The 18,044-nt window shown below is 37.1% G+C and overlaps 1 protein-coding gene across 1 annotated transcript; it reads right to left on the reverse strand.

Annotated features, from left to right (window-relative positions):
* Window positions 1–757: 757 nt before the first annotated feature.
* Window positions 758–3,190, reverse strand: LOC128548064 (uncharacterized). The gene has a single exon (XM_053522421.1). The coding sequence runs from the start codon at window positions 3,188–3,190 to the stop codon at window positions 758–760; it is 2,433 nt and encodes an 810-aa protein (XP_053378396.1).
* Between the last annotated feature and the right edge of the window lie 14,854 nt (window positions 3,191–18,044).

An 18,044-nucleotide genomic window follows, 5' to 3' on the forward strand; every position in this document is an offset into this window, starting at 1 on the left:
CAGAATATTCCACTTGCACATGGACAAGACAATGAATTACTACGCAAGTAAAAGTAGTTCGTTTAACTGCGCTTTTAACAAATCTACGTTATTACTCACCAACTTTTACAATAATGAGTGCTGAATTTAGAGTTCTGACAACTTAATGTGAGTAACATTTGAACATCTGCACTGGCGTTATTCAGCATTATTCAATAACAGTAACGGAATGTGTGTAACTCAACTTTTTCCTCATATACACAAATATCAAAGTAACAGAACTGATGAACTTTAAATAACTCGAAAAACTTTAAGAACCGCAACGTATATACAAACGTTTTATATCACTGTGCTGCGCATTTGCAAACAGTTAATGGATTATTAATTGGCATTGCCAAAAAGTTTCTCTGTGTAATCTGTGGGCACTTTCCCGTACACTTAGTGATTTAAGAAGACTTCTTGGGTCTTCCATCGCCCGATTTTCATTACTCTTTCCGGAGTAACGCCTAACGAAACTGCCATGGTGGCGCCTGTAGGTCGAAAGGACTTAGCTGAAAAACCTTTCAATCCAGCTCGTTCGATACTTTCCTCTAAAATTGATCCCACTGTGTCTGCACGAATGGCTCTGTATGGTGCACGTAACGTGAGAAACAGCGCCTCACTGTCTCTGCGAAATTCGTCAGTTCGTTCAATGTATGTTTTCAAGCATGCGACGGGATCACAAAAATTGTTTTTCTGATTACTTGGAATGTTAACCACAAAACCTTGCCTGTTAGTGTCATTTTTTGATCCCATGGAACTGAACAGTCATTGAACCATCCTCTTTGAAAGTAACATCTTGCTTTCTCATAGTCATTGCAAACGTTGTTTGTTCTTGAACGTTAAAAGTTTTGCCTTTAGGTGCTAAGTCCGATGGCCTAGTCATGGCGCACAATGCCAGCAAGGTAATAGCCTTCATTCTAAGATCGCGTAGCGTCAATATGCCATTTTCCCCCAACTTCATAAACAAGTCCATAAATGGTTCAATGGGCATAGGACCTTGCCTCTTCATTGGCTTTTTAGTTCCCGTTTTGACTAAAGAGGTGACAAGTTTTTCAATATCTTTACACTGAGCTGGCGATTGTAGGCCGAGATTGTGAAATAAAATATTCAATGCTGCAATACATAATTTTAAGGATGATTCCAGACGATCTGAAGAGTCAGAGATTGAACAAAGAAAATCTGCTATATGAGCACTTGTTGTATTATCGGCATACCTGACCTTTCTAGTTTCACAAAACTGTACATACTTTTTAATGTAACTGTTATATGTAGATATGGTTGAATCAGCCAACGAATGTATAGTTTGCGTAGCTGCTCTTTTAGACCAACCTAAACATCTAAGTCGCGTAGCCCAGACACTCTCCAAGCATACAGTCGCCATTTCCTGTTTTTCAGAGGTTCTGACTTTCCTATACAACGAATTGTCCGACTTGACACTGGTAGCTCTATTGGAGGCGCAATAGATAGGTTCATTAGGTCTCTGTACCAAGGTTGAGCTATCCAGTGTGGCGCGATGATTGTAGCCACTGCTTTCTGTGTTTTCAGCAGATTTATGACCTTTGGCAACAACGCGAACGGGGCATTCACGAAATTGTTCTTGTGACGCCAATCCTGTGCTAGTGCGTCCACCCCTGACGTACACGGATCTAGGTACAATGAATTGTATACTGGTAGTTGAGCTGATTGGAGCGACGCGAACCTGTCTCCCTGATGAGGACCCCAAATTCTGTCTAGATACCGAAATAAACTGGGATGGAGTTGCCATTCGTATTTCGACCTTGACAATCTGTCTGCAGTTGTGTTGTCGCGTCCCGCGATGTATTTCGCTGATATCTGAATATCGTATTGTATCGCTACCTTGAAAATCGATCGCGCTATATCGTCTAAAGCCTTGACTGAACCCCCTATGCCATTGATCATAGCCACGGTTGTAACATTGTCTGAAAGGATCTGCACATTCTTGCATTTGAGTTTGCCTTTGAAAGCGAGCAGGGACATTAACACAGCGCACAACTCGCGGAAATTGGAACTCTGGTTCCCAGTAGCCCTGTGCCTTTTCGTTGAGAATCCATCCGCCCCAGCCTGATGCAGACGCGTCAGTAGTGAGCTGTAAATCAATAATATGAGGCTTAACCACCTTACCGTTCCACTGTTCAACTGATTTCAACAACCACAATAAGTCGTTTCTACTGTATTCATCTAATTGTAATTTTTCAGCCCAAGAAGACCTAGTTTTTAACAACCTGTAAATGTTTCGCAATAAAAGTTTCCCGGGAAACACGCATTTACACATACTAATACATTGTCCCGCTATCCTAGCTAAAGTTCTAGCTTGTACCACACCTGCATTTAATGTGCGACGGATCAATCTTCGCAATTTTCTGATGCGCTCTTTTGTAACGCGTATAACTGGGTTATCGCCCGTATTGTCTACAACATGACCTAAATACACTTTCACTAGTGAAGGTTCTAACGATGATTTTTCATAGTTAATGATAAAACCTAAACCTTGTAAGGTAAGAATCAAAATAGTCTTATGTTCTTCTATAAGCCTCTCAGGCGCCAGCAAAATAAAATCATCCACATACACTACCACCTTCAATCCCTGTGACCTCAAATAACTAATAATAGGCCGCAAAATTTTTGCAAAATAAAACGGACTACAACAATGTCCGAAAGGTAAAACCATCCACCTATAATAAACTCCTTCATATGAAAAACCTAAATAGTCTTGATGAGATTCATGGATGCGAACATGAAAAAATCCATCTTTGAGATCTGCTGTGACCATATAATCCTTCTTCTCAATATTGTTTATAACATAAGTAATATCCTCATTTTTAAATTTAGGTGCACTGCATTTTGAGTTAATGTAACGTAGGTCAGTAATCAGACGAAATTTTCCGGATTTCTTTTTTACACAATTAATTGGCGAAACTCCTTTAGGTATCTTTTCACACTGTTCAATTTGCCCATGAAACAACAGTTTTTCCAACTCAGAGGCAATAAACGTCTTTTCTTCAGCAAAAAATTGTTTGTTATCAAAATGAAAATTTTCAACAGTATCAATAAAAGGAAACTTTACACCTTCCTTAATCCAGTCCAAAACTTGTTTATTAGCACCTATGTCCAACCAATTGTTAATTCTTTCCTTTAGCTTATTTTTCATTATTGCTGATCATAATGCTGATAGCCGCGTCCTCTACCGCGTCCGTAACCAAAATAATTACCACGTGCGTGACCACTATAATTACTAAATCCACCGCGTCGCTCTTGGTGATAGTTGCGGCTTCCGTAGTTTGGATACCTCGAAGCTACACCTGAAAGCTCTGCTGCGATACGAACGTTTTTTAAACAATTTTCACTAAATCCAGATATACCACTTTCTAAAGATCTGAATAATTTTGCGGTACTGTCACCAAAATTGCCTTTTACCAGACACGCCGCGAATTCTTTTTGCAGGTACTGAATTTGTGCAACTAACACAGTAATAATAGGCTCAAGCTCTAATGATTGATTTTCACTTGCCTGACTCAACAGTTTCAGTACAGTTTCTGTGTACCTAGCATTTTTTGTTATAACATTGAGGATTGGTTGATCATCACGCTTAATACCAGAGCGAGAATCATGTAATTTCATATGGGACGGGAGAATCGTCCTATCAACAGACTGTTTAATACCGCTGAATTTTTCTTGAATATCATACAATTCAAAGTCACCAGCTGTAAACCTACCGGGTTCAGGACTGGGATTACTCTTGGCCTCGTATGGCGTAAATAGATGCTCGTGAACGGTCGGGTGTGACGCAAATCTTACTTTAGGACGAGCCCCAAGGTACGAATTTTCACTGTCCAAACAAGATGGCGGACACGAGGGACTACTTCCCTGAGTTGTTGTTGTTGTTCCGCTTGATGACTCTCCCGAACTTTCGTTGCAGTTTACACTTTGTAACTCTAAACGATCCAAGCGAAATTCAATCCTTCTTAGAGCCTTGCTTAATCTGTCCTCGCCTGATTCGCTATAATCTCTAGTATCGTCCAGATTATCAGAATTACGTGAATTTTCCTCACACATTTTCAGACCCGGCCTCCACGCGAGAGTTGCACATGGACAAGACAATGAATTACTACGCAAGTAAAAGTAGTTCGTTTAACTGCGCTTTGAAAGACGAACATTAAAGAAAACAAAAGAGAATTCTGACAGATTATCTCTATAACCGCCATTCAAAATTCTGTCTTGACACCCAAGAAACAAAAATATCAAGGTCACGGTTTAGTCAAATGAGGCCAAAACACATTCTTCTAGACACCAAAGCATTGCTCTTCAGATAAAAGCATCTCAAGAAGTGGCATGTACAATGAATCCTGATGATTTCATCAAAACAAACACTGATGATGAGATTCAAGAAAAACTAAAACAAATAAGCAAATCAGACGTCATATTCTTAGAATGGAAGAAGATGGATTATAACGGAAAACTCCGATGGAAGCAGATACAAACAAGCATGGTCAAAACAAAAATCCATTGAAATGTTCACAGAAATATGAAAAGAGTTCAGAGAACATATCAACCGAGTGAAAAATCAGTATAACCAGATGAAGATTCTTCGTGAAAATCTTGATGAAGGTCATGCTCTAGTATGGATGGACTTTGCTAAAAATTTCACTTGTGCTGCTTTGTATGAGGTTCAATCTGCCTACTGGACCAACAGGTCACATTACACACTGCCGTTGTATAGCTCTTTCCCGAAACTAGGTTACCTCCCTTAGTAAAATTCGAGTGACGTCCCCTGGATTACTAATTTCCACTTCCGGGGACTATTCCGAGATTCAAAATGGACGCTAACAAAGAAATCAGCGATGCATGTGACAGGAATGAGTCATTACACAAATTTAACATACCAGTATTGAAATTTTATCTTAGGAGCCGCGGGCAGCATGTGTCAGGGAATAAATCTCAACTTTTGAAAGAGTGAAAGGCACACACAGACTGGGTTTACGTGATCTAAATAGTGTTATGCAGGAAGATAATGATCTCGCTGCAAAAAGATTGACAGAAAAATTGAAAACACCTCTCGGCGAAACTTTAAAGCATCCCCACTATATCGACACATGGTCGAGTGATTACACAAACATTCCGGATATAACTGAGAAGGATGTGTACAATTACTTTGTGTTTAAAATCCAAACGAAACGTCAGTTGAAAGCAAAGGTCATGTTCGAAGATAGACATGTACACAGTATTGAGGTATGTGATTTTTAATAATAGATTAAGATGTATTTATACAAAATAAGCATAAACTTGTACAGTATATTGCATGACGTGTATCATGTCACAAGTAGATTTATAATATTAATAATCTACATACATGGATTATTTGTTGTTGTTGTTTTATTATTTGATAATTGCCATTCAGCTCCTACTGGACAGCAACCATTGTCACACAATCCTGAATATACTATATTGTTTCGATTACTTACATGAATTAAATCATATGAGCCGCGCCATGAGAAAACCAACATAGTGCATTTGCGACAAGCATGGATCTGCGCAGTCTGGTCAGGATCCATGCTGTTCGCTTTCAAAGTATATTCCAAATACAGAAACCATTAGCGAACAACATGGATCCTGACAAGAGTTCCCGGATGCGCAGTCTGGTCTGGATCTTAGCCTTACTCATTTGGTTTATCGGGGATGTACCTCAGGCTACATCTTATGGGGTATATATTTCTCAATTAATTCGGTTTGCCAGAGCGTGTAGTCATGTCAAGCATTTCAATGAACGTAATCAGTATATTACAAGTAAACTTCTTCAGCAAGGCTACCGTTATTACAAATTGCGTAAATATTTTACTAAATTTTATTATCGTAATTCTGATTTAGTTTTAAAATTCAATAGTAATTTAAAGACACTTCTGCGAGAAGGTATTTCTAAACCCGTTTTTTATGGGGATATGGTTTACAAACTTCGTAAGATCTTGGGTCATGGTAATTTTCCAAATGTATTTGAAAAGATTATCAAACGTTTTATTAAAAGAGGTTACGACCCAACTGTTTTGAGACATACCGCATGTTTAGTGTTCAACCCGTTTACAGTTGGACACTACGCTTCCCTCTTGGATTGCGTCTGACGGAAGAGGGGGAGGACTCTATGATGAGCAGTTTTTAAATCCTACCAGGACTGAACTGTTTTGATATTTGTCTTCTGGCCTGTTTCGTCGGGCCCTTAAGGGTGTTTCTCTTGTTGCTCTGTCTTCTGAAAAGGCATTGAGTACATACGTTTTTGGTTCTTAAGGTTTGCTTTTTATATATTTATACACGAGCATTTTTGTGTTTTACATGCCATGCCTTTTTTGTTTCCATTACGTGTTTTAGAGATTCACCTGGAGGGGATTACTTTTATTTACACTGTCCCATGTCTTTGGAACATGGTGGGGGTAAGAGTGAGGTTGGGTACGCACCATAAACCGGTTTAAGCTCCCCAGTGGTGTTTTTGCCACTGACCGTTCCAGGGCGTTGCCCCACTGTGTTCCTTTGTTTGTTCGTTTTGTCCTTGTGTGTTGACTTTGTGTGCGCGCGTGTGTGTATGCTTATTGTTCGTCTTGTCCTTATGTGTTGGCTTTGAGTGTGTGTGTGTGTGTGTGTGTTGTTCGTTTTGTCCTGATGTGTAAGCTTTGAGTGTGTGTGTGTGTGGTGCACGCGTTTGCGTGCTGGGGGGTTCGTTTTGAGGAGGCTGCGCTTATGGTGCGTGGCATTCCCTGTTTGATATTTTTCTTTGTTTTTATTTTATGACCTGATATTTTATATTTGTCATCCTTCCAACGGAGACAGCGACAGTCAAAACAGTCAAAAGTTATTGCACTGTCACGAAAAGTCCTAATATTTGGACTAGTCTGGATCCATGCTGGTCGCAAACGGACTATGTTGGTGTTTTTTTTTATGGCTTGGCTCATATGTCATTCCTTATGTTTGTTGCTTAGAAGAAGGTGACACTTTCTGAATTAATATATTATATAAAGATTAATTGATTCATGCTCTGCCTTGAATTTCAGGTCAACGAGTCTAGTGAAAATGACAGTCACTGTTTTGTAAGATGCAGAGTAATTCAGTCAATGTCGACGTCTAACAAGTCAAAGCCTTGTAATTATGCCACATGGGTGATGTTATCCAAAGTGACTGGCTGTGTACATTCGACTGACTGTGGATGTCAGGCAGGGTGAGTTAAAAAAGTTATTAATAAAAATTTATACTACAGATTTTAAGATTAAATAGTATGCTACAGATAAATCAGCAAAATAATGCCTCTTTATCAGTGTAGAAAGTTTGCACGCGTCTGCGTGTTGGGGGTTTCGTTTTTGGTGCGTGGCATTCCCTGTTTGATATTTTTCTTTGTTTTTTTTGCTTTAGTTCTTAAAATTGTATGTAACATAGAATAAGTTGGAAGGGTCAAGCGGACAGCTGTTTTACTTATGGCTAGATACCCATTGCTGAAACTACTTTTAAGAGTAAAATTATATTCCTTTCAAGTTTAGTCATCATCAAAAGAATATATAGATGGTAATTGTTTGTTTCGAGAAAGATCGAAATGTATTTCACAGAGTGAATAAATTATATTAATGCAATTTTTTCACGACACGAGTGAAAATGTAAATTATGGTGTTCACCAGTAAAATATATTTCAATCTTATACTGAAACAAACAAGTTTTCTATTTATTTTATGTATTTTAATGTTTTTGACCAAATTATATCAAGTTTGTATATGCAACATCACATGCATCACATCATGACGTCATTATATTGTGACATCAAAATATCTTTGTAGAAAAAATGAAAATAGTTCTTTAATGTTCCGTGATTTCTTTTACTTTTATTTATAAAAGAATATAAATATTTATTATTCTGTTACATTTATACATTTATATCTTTATTAAAGAATGGAATTTATAGTTCACATTATTTGGCATCAACTGTGGTTCCGTACCAGTGAAAAATAAAATTGATTTTTTCACTGTTTGAAAAATATCATAAAACTGGAGTGAAAAATATCATTGGAGTGAAAAATACTAAAAATATCGGAGAAAAAAATTAAATAAGCAAATGTTGGTTAAACCCGTTGAGAAAGAGCTTTACATGTGAAAATAAATATTAGGGGTGTAAAGACAGGCTATATAGTGATAAGATTCAACTTTTATTTTTTTTATACGCCCGTTTGAAAAACGGGACGTGTTATGGGAACGCCCCTGGCGGGCGGGCGGACGGGCGGCGTCCACAGACTTTGTCCGGAGCATATCTTCTACATGCATGGAGGGATTTTGATGAAACTTGGCACAGTTGTTCACCATCATGAGACGGAGTGTCATGCGCAAGAACAAGATCCCTAGGTCTAAGGTCAAGGTCACACTTAGAGGTCAAAGGTCAAATTCAAGAATGACTTTGTCCGGAGCATATCTTCTTCATGGAGGGATTTTGATGAAAGTTGGCACAGTTGTTCATCATCATGAGGTGGAGTGTCATGCGCAAGAACCAGGTCCCTAGGTCTAAGGTCAAGGTCACACTTAGAGGTCAAAGGACACAAGAAAGAAAACTTTGTCCGGAGCATATCTTCTTCATGCATAGAGGGATTTTGATATAACTTGGCAAAAATGTTCACCACCACGAGACGGAGTGTCATGCGCAAGAACCAGGTTCCTAGGTCTAAGGTCAAGGTCACACTTAGAGGCCAAAGGTCAGATACAAGAATGACTGTCCGAAGCATTTCTTCTTCATGCATGGAGGGATTTTGATGTAACTTGGCACAATTATACACCATCATGAGACGAAGTGTCATGCGCAGTTCCCTTTTTAGATACTTCCCTTTTTGTACTATAAAAGCTTATATTGTAACTTTTTCATTACTAGTCGTAGGGAAAAACGAGACCACTTTTCTGTAGTACAACAGCATGCTACATCCAATTATGAGGTGTATTTTGCCAATCTTACTGGTAAAGATTTTTTTGTGGACTTACATTTTTTTGGATTTTTTTTTTTAAGATACCTTCCTTAGTTGTTACTATAAATAACTAATTGTAACTTTTTTATAATTGACCGTAGGGAAAAAAACCAGACCACTTTTCTGGTACAACTAGATGTTCTTTCAAATTAGGTGTATTTAAGGTACTCTACCTGGTAGGGAGTTTTTTGTGGACTTAGAAAAACAAAAGACTTACATTGATTACTAAAACCACAAATTAATTCCATTTGCAAATACAGGTGCTAGAGTAAAGAAATTTGCTGTGACGGGCGTATATTTTGACATTCTGACACTCTTGTTTTACCTTACTGTATGACAAACACCGAGTGAATCACTGTGATTTTTTGTTTGTTTGAAATGACTGAATAACGTTTTAGTTTGGTAATAATGTTGATATTTCTGTATTCATGTGAGGGTGAAGTTGCAACACATTGCGCTCTTCTTTATGCATGGTAGACATCACTGAGAAGAAGAAAAATGGCACCTTGCTCCTACTTCAGTGAATGTAAGTGGAATACCAGGAAAGGAAACTTACACCCAAAAAGTCACAAGACCTTGACTTTCAGAAGTAGTTCATGGAAAAACGTTGCAGAAAAACTGCTGAACGTGTACAATGTTGACACAAGTGTAATGTAAATGTGATAGATCAAGCAAAAGTCTAAATGGTAATTCTCAGGCAGGATGGCTGAAAACTTCAATGAGACAAGTAAGTGTATTACCAAACTTCACAGTATCACTTCAACTTTCATGACTCTGTTGACATTAACTCGAGTACTGTGAGATATATTCGGAGTATTTGAATCATTAAGTATGACTGAAGATGATTGTGTGAAATCGAATATATGACAAGAATTAAAATACTCTCACTTCTGGATGGAGGCTAGACATGAAGACTTACTGCTTTCAACTTTGCGACAGTAATTAGAATGAAAGAAAAACCAAGCCGATCTTATTGAATTCCTATGGGTTAAAACATTCACATCAAGTCATGGTTTGAAGCACGAACCCGCAGCCAGGAGAAGCTACAGACGATAAATGCAACATGTGCATCCGGGTTTAAGTGTTAATAAAAGTGGGTTATTAACAAACACAAAATATCCCTACTTGGGTGCTAGCCCGGATTGTTTGATCAACTGTACTCACTGCCAGACCAATGGACTTTTGAACTAAAATGCCCATCATCCCTTAATGGAGGATGAAACTCAGCAAATGTTCAGAGGATCCAACATTTTTTTGCGCACATGTTGAAGGAGGTAGCTTGAAAAAAACACAGTACGATTTTCAAGTCAGGGACAGCAGGCCTCAGTGGTCGAAAATGGTGCGACTTTGTTGTGTGGACATGCATGGGACTCTCCATAGAGAGAATTGTATTTGATATCATGGATGTTTTCGTATCCATGGTGAAAAAACTTGAATAATTTTACATCAAGGCCTTCATTCCCGAACTATTTACACAACGTATTAGGAGAGGTGTAGGAGATGATATTACTGCAGAGAAATGAATTGATTTGAACAGGATCAAAATATCCTTTAATGTCAAAATGTGCCTGAGTGACAGTATGATAAACACTTATGTGCATAGTAACCAGTTAGATTTTAAGTATTTAAGTTCTTGGAGAAAACGATATTACTTAATATACCGTTTATACAAAATTAATAAAAGAGCTAATTATTTGCATAAAAATAACTTCATATTTTAGTGAAAATCATTTGATATGCAAGTTTGAAAATTTATTATTACCTTCCTTTTTGATTGAATCATGTGTCAGCATGGAGGTCAATTTTGATGTTATGTGTCATGTAAGCCATTTTATGAAAATCAAGGACATTTATATTTATGGAAGTAAGGAAGGAGAGATCCAATTATGCATCAGAGTTTACTGTTATATTTTATATATAATAAAGTTATATTACACATTTTTAAATAAATTCATTGTTCAGGTTTAAAGCAGCAGGCCAGTAAACTTTCAAAATGGAATTTTTCTTGTATTCTAGCACGATCAGCGAATAACCTACACACATGTACACAGAGCAAAATCTATCTCGGCCTGTGTGGTGGCCGTAAAAAGTCGCCCCGACTTCATCTCAGTGTTGTTATATTTTCTGGTCCTTCGGGATCATTGATTTCAACTCATTTAGATTTGAAGATTGAATACTGCTTAAGCCGGTGCTAGGGCGTGGGTAGTGTTGCTTTTTCCATTACTTTCCATGAACAGACTCAATCAACGAGTCTGCAATTTTCACTATTTGCTTGTTCTCGTGCTTCCGAGGATCACTTTCAGATTTTTTCTGGAACTATTTTCTTAAATAACTGAACCTTATCACTGCTGGTTTACGTATTAGTGCTGCCTTTGAGACAACTGTAGACCTTTAGCACATCTGTACAGTCTGATCAAGATCTGCCCTGTTCGCAAATTCAGACAGTATTGTTTTGGTAATCACCCCTGGCCTGTACTTCTATTTAGTTCTAAATGCATCAGATTTAAAAGAAATAATGAAACAATTGGACTGCTTGCAGAAAGGATACAAAGCAGACAGAATGTAAACAACACTGAAATAAGTGTGAATAGTTTATTTACATTATATTTTTTTATCATGCAGGTACAGTTTTCTTTAAAAGAAATTGAAGCAGTTGAAAACAAAGTTTCAGCAACACTGTAAATGCATGATTGATTTAGAAATAATGTTAGTCTTCAGATTAATTTCTACAATAAATATTTAATGCAAGGGTTCCTTATCTCATGACAACAAAATTACAAATGTGCATGTATATATTTGTATCATATGACTTGTAAATATTCAAGAAGGTCCATTTTAGTATTATAATTATGATTTTAACAATTTGTTTAATGAATGCAAGTTCTACCTACATACTGTTTTCATTATACATAATGGTGTACTACTTCATTTGCATGTTATGTAATTAATATAATGATCCGTTAAGTTTAATTCTCTGTAGATTAGACAATGTTGAAAAAAAATTGGGTTAGCTGGACGAGATAAAATCTATGATGGCAGGATTAACGGTCAAAGTGGCTGATCTCGATCAAAAGGTCAATAAAATAGAGGCAAATGTGTCAGAAATCGAAAAAAAGCCGCCAGTTCGACAGCAAGGCCATGGAGGATATTAAAAAGAAACACCAGGAATAAGATGCATTAGTTAAGAACATGAGTAAAATGGAAACTGAAAAACAGAAATGCGATGATTATTTGAAAGAGCTGAAATGCAGTGAATTTAAGAACAATCTGATATTTTTCAAAGTGAACAGGCTCAATCAAACCGAGCCAGTAACGTTTTCGTTTTTGTCGTGTTGAGCGACCTGTAAAGTTTCCACTTTTCGCTATTTTATACCACAGTCACACATACGGCGCGGATAGCTACGTTTAGCTACGGATAGAAACGTAGTGATCCGTATCGACCCGTACTTGAGCCGTACGGACTGGTACGAATAGATACGGGTTACTACTTTAAGGTACGGATCGATACGGATTACTACGTTTCTATCAGCGGCTAGACGTAGCTATCCGCGCCGTATTTGTGACTGGGTTATTACATAGCTGAATGAAGTTGTAAATGTTTCCACAGTGTAACTTCCTAAATATTTAAAAACAAAAGTATTGCACATAACGTTATTGTACAATCATTTATCAACAAATGGCGTTTCCTGTTCGTTTTATGATATTTGATGTAATATTTTCTTTAGACAATTTCTTCCTTTACAAAATATATAAATGTATCAGTTTAGATATCAGTTCATAATAATGTGTGCTTTCAGCCATTGGTTTTAGGTTTGTTTTTAGAATGGCGCATTCAGTACCTCACACTTCTGCAATATCGATGTAATATCACAATAAAGCGCTGTTCGTTTTCCTTAACCATGAATCTGCAGCTCGTAACTGATCATCGTCTTCTGCTTTTCGGACACAATGCATTGGGAATTAATACTTTTATTTATGTAAAACGAATGTAACAAATTGCTAAGAATACCACAACGTCTGCTCCTTTCTGTTGCTGTGTTAGAAAGGAAACGATCTCGAAAAACTCCATAGGTTGTTTTTATTGTTAAATTTGTATCGAGCACATACATACCAATAATATCTAAAAGATCCTTTTGAAAGCATAGAACACAACCTAGCAAAATAATAGTAGACTCGGTTTGACCGAGCTTGTTCACGAGAGGTAATAAGATATTCAACAACTCTTACACACCATATATAGGATCGGCTTATGCGGAATTCTGCTACTGTAAAAATTACAAAAAATAAACTATACTTGGAAGTTTCCTAAAAACAACATCTCGTGCATAAAATATATGTATTTGTATGTCCTTTCTTATTCTAGAGACGGGGGCCTCCGTGGCCGAGAGGTTAAGGTCGCTGACTTCAAATCACTTTCCCTTCATCGATGTGGGTTCGAGCCTCACTCGGGGCGTTGAATTCTTCATGTGAGGAAGCCATCCAGCTGACTTACGAAAGGCCGGTGGTTCTACCTAGGTATCCGCTCGTGTTGCGATAATGAATGGAGGGGCACCAGGGGTCTTCCTCCACCATCAAAGCTGGGAAGTCGCCATATGACCTATAATTGTGTCGATGCAACGTTAAGGCTTAGCATTACGTTTTGAGAAACATTAATCAAACAACCCCAAATCATAGAAAGAAAGAGTTGTTTAACATAAAAATTGAACAGCATGTAAAACATGTATATTACTTTACGAAACAAGTGTCTGTATACCGATATAAACATTGAATTCCGGAAAAAGAATGCCTAAAGGGGCCCCACTTCCGGACAGTCAAACGCCTTTAAAAACTCACCATTTTCAAAGAATTGTTACATATGTTTGTTTTGATGCATTTGCAACAGCGTGCGAGTGGTGAAATTTCACATAACAATGTGGAACACAGTTTTCAGCCATTTTTTATCTTTATTTCTTTACAAATGGCATTCATTTTCAAAGGGAGACAACTTTTTCCGAATATTTTAAGTAGCCGTCGTGCGGGACAGTACGGCAGAACATGTAATGTAATTTGGTGTTGTTTGATTTTTTTTTCTCAAAACGTAATGCTAAACCCAACAAAATAAATAAACAAATGGATATTCGAGACAGTATTTTCTATTGTTTTATATCCAACTTGGGGAATGGCCAAATCTATTTTAAAAGGATTTAGGATTGTTTTATTACATGTAACATGTCTAAATCATGAACACAGTTTCATACAGTTTGGAAAGGGCACGTATTTATGGTGGAACTTCCCCTCTTACTTCCCCCTTTCATGCCCTTCTTGCTTTTAACGCCCCACCCCCAACCGCAATTTTTACTTACTATTTACCCTTTAGCCCATTTGTACCCCATTCGTATTTTCACTGACATTTATATTACTAAAATGTACTTGTTGATGGCTATTTCAAGCCAGATTTTTCCACTGCAGTGTCTGAGGTTGGTATTAAACTTTTCGATGTGAGGCTATGTGTTTGCTATACTCGGTACTTCCAAGGTGTATAGTTCTACATTCAATCAGAAATGTGATAATAAATAATACTTTAAGAAAAGAAATAGACCTTGAATACAATCATACATACCCACGAGTAACCTCTCGGAAGATAGTATTACGTTGTTGGTTTTTTTTCAGTTCTAAACTAAATGGTATTCCGTAACTGTTACAAATAGCAAGGACACAAGATGCTAAACAGTTTCAGAAATAAGTTTGTTCTTTTAATTTAACAGCTTAGTCAGATGTTCTCAGACTTGGCATATAACAGATATTACATGACGTCGGAATTCACATAATGCCAGTTTCGAAGGTGTGTGTTTGTGTTCGGGTTTTTTTTCAACGATTTTTCAGTCATGTAAACGACGGTGTTTACTTGTAGCAGTGAGCAAAATTCCCAACTTTATAGTGCTGCCTCACTGGAATATCTCGCCGTAGACACGTGGCATGATACCCCACCAAGTCACATTATACTTACACCGGGTTGACCAGTCCTAGCACTGTCCTTAATGCTGAGCGCCAAGCGAGGAAGCTACTAGTACCATTATTTACGTCTTTGGTATGACGTGGCCGGGGATCGAACCAACGACCTCCCGCACTCGAAGCGGACGCTCTATCACTAGGCTACCAATGAAATATTTGCTGATACAAACCTGATTTTGTGCGACAAGTGAATTCCCGCTTAGCGCATTTAAATGTTTCAAGGTTCTTATCTTTTACTCATACAGTGCTGTAAAGTTCTCTTCTGACTTTATTACGCCTCCAACACGGAAGGGGAGTTTATTGCGTGACCGAAAAGATCTAGTTAATACACAAAAATACACTGAAAATTACTTAATGATCTATTAAACGTAACATAACAATGCATTGATCTGTTATCTGGTGAGAAAACTCAAGGAAATGTACGTATGATTCAATCTTCATGTATTTAGTTAGTTAGACCAGTTTTTTACTATAAAGTAACCATCACTGTTGTTGCAAAGTCTGCAAGCAGAGCTCTAGGTCTGTTAACAACAAAATTTAAAAGTACTGGTGGAATGCCATACAATGTGTTTACTAGGTTGTTTGACTCAGTGGTGTGGTCAGTCATTTATAGGGTAGCCATTTGGTGTACGCAAAATTTTACATGTATAGAATCTGTTATACACAGGGCCATGCATCTTTACATGGGAACGCATAAACATGCTCCTGCGGCTGGGGTAGCAGGTGATATGGCTTGGAAACCAGCAACAGTGAGTAAGACAAACAACCTGTGTTTCTGTAAACTGGTTTCAAATTAACTGATGTTTGTAAATGAATGAGACTGTAGTAAACAATATTTATAAAAACAAGAGGGCCAAGATGGCCCTAGGTCGCTCACTTGAGAAACACAACATAACAGTGTAAACATGTTTGACCTAGTGATTTCATGGAAAAAAATATTCTGACCAATTATCATTAAAATTGGAGCAAAAAGTATTAATTAGTATTTTCTTTGATTTGACCTAGTGACCTAGTTTTTAACCCCAGATGACCCATATTTGCACTTGACCTAGATTTCATCAAGACTATCATTATGACTGAATTTCATGAAGATCAGTTGACAAATACGACCTCTATCGCATACAAAAGGTTTTTCTTTGATTTAACCTAGTGACCTACTTTTTGATCAAGATGACCCATATTTGAACTTGACCTAGATTTCATCAAGGCAATCATTCTGATCAAATTTCATGAATATTAATGGAAAAATACAGCCTCTATCGCATACAGAAGGGTTTTCTTTGATTTGACCTAGTGACCTAATTTTTGACTCCAGATAACCCATTTTCAAATTCAACGTAGATCTTATCAAGGCAATCAGTCTGACCAAATTTCATGAAGATCAATTGAAAATTACAGCCTCTGTCGCATACACAATGTTTTTCTTTGATTTGACCTAGTGACTTATTTTTTGACCTTAGATGACCCATTTTCAAAATTATTCTAGATTCCATTAAGTTTATCATTTTAGCTTAATTTTTAGGAAGATCAATTGAAAAATACAGCCTTTATCGCATATACAAGCTTTTCCTTTGATTTGACCTAGTGACCTATTTTTTGAACCCAGATGACCAATATTCGAACTTGAACTAGATTTTATCAAGGCAATCATTCTGATCAAAATTCATGATGATTAATTGAAAAATACAGCCTCTATCGCATACACAAGGTTTTCCTTTGATTTGACCTAGTGACCTAGTTTTTAACCCCACATGACCCCTTTTCGAACTCGGCCTAGATTTTAACAAGATAATCATTCTAATCAAAATTCATGAAGATTAATTGAAAAATACAGCCTCTAACGCATACACAAGGTTTTTCTTTGATTTGACCTAGTGACTTAGTTTTTGACTCCAGATGACCCATTTTCGAATTCAGCCTAGACTTTATCAAGATTATCATTCTGAACAAAATTCATGAAGATTAATTGAAAAATACAGTCTTTATCGCATACAAAATGTTTTTCTTTGATTTGACCTAGTGACCTAGTTGTTGACCCAAGATGACCCGTTTCCGAACACGGCCTAGATTTCATCAAGGTGATTATTCTGACAAAATTTCATGAAGATCAATTGAAAAATACAGCCTCTATCGCATACACAAGCTAAATGTTGACAGACAACAGACAGACAGACAGACGACGGACGCCGGTCATCAAGCTAATAAGATAAAAACAATCGTATAATTTGAAACTTTGCATGAAACCCGTCCGCTTAACTCAGAAGTGAGAGCACAGATCTACGGATCTAGGGTTGTGAGTTCGATCCCAGGGCGGGATGTTTTTTCTCCGTGATGATTTAATAAATGACATTGTGTCTGATATCATTTGTCCTCCATCTCTGGTTGGCACTTACTTGCGGAAAATAGGTTTGTACTGGTACAGAATTCAGGAACACTGGCTAGGTTAACTGCCCACCATTACATAAGTGAAATACTGTTGTACAATGGCGTTAAACATAAAACAAACAAACAAAACTTTCTCGCATTTCATTTTCAGTAGTTGTTTTTTAAACTATTTCCAAGACGAAAGGCATCAAACCAGTAATTGTTCAGGCTAACATCACTTTAGATTCATAACAAATGTCTTTTTTCATGAATGGATTGACAATGTACCGAAGGGAAAAGTTTAAGCTCCCGTCGTAGTTCGTCTGAAATGATATATATGAAAGTCCATTTAAAGGGTAAGGAAAGCCTGAAAATATGTTAATTGTATATGAGAGCTATCATCAAACCTTTTATAACATTGAAAGAATTTTTAAAATCGGACAACTAGTGAAAAAGATATGGCAGTTTGAAATTTAAGAAAATGGCTGATAATAAAAGTGTGTTTATGACATCATTTGCACACTGCTCATTACTTTATTTAGCAAATAACCTTTTAAAAGACTAATTTTCATATGTTACTTGTGTGTAAGGTGTAAAACATGATAATTACTTTCATTATAGCTGAAAAAGTAGAAAAATTATTTTACAGTAATAAGTAAATGCAGTTCTAATGTGTAT

The sequence above is a fragment of the Mercenaria mercenaria genome, chromosome 1 (assembly GCF_021730395.1).
Source record: "Mercenaria mercenaria strain notata chromosome 1, MADL_Memer_1, whole genome shotgun sequence".
NCBI lineage: Eukaryota > Metazoa > Mollusca > Bivalvia > Venerida > Veneridae > Mercenaria > Mercenaria mercenaria.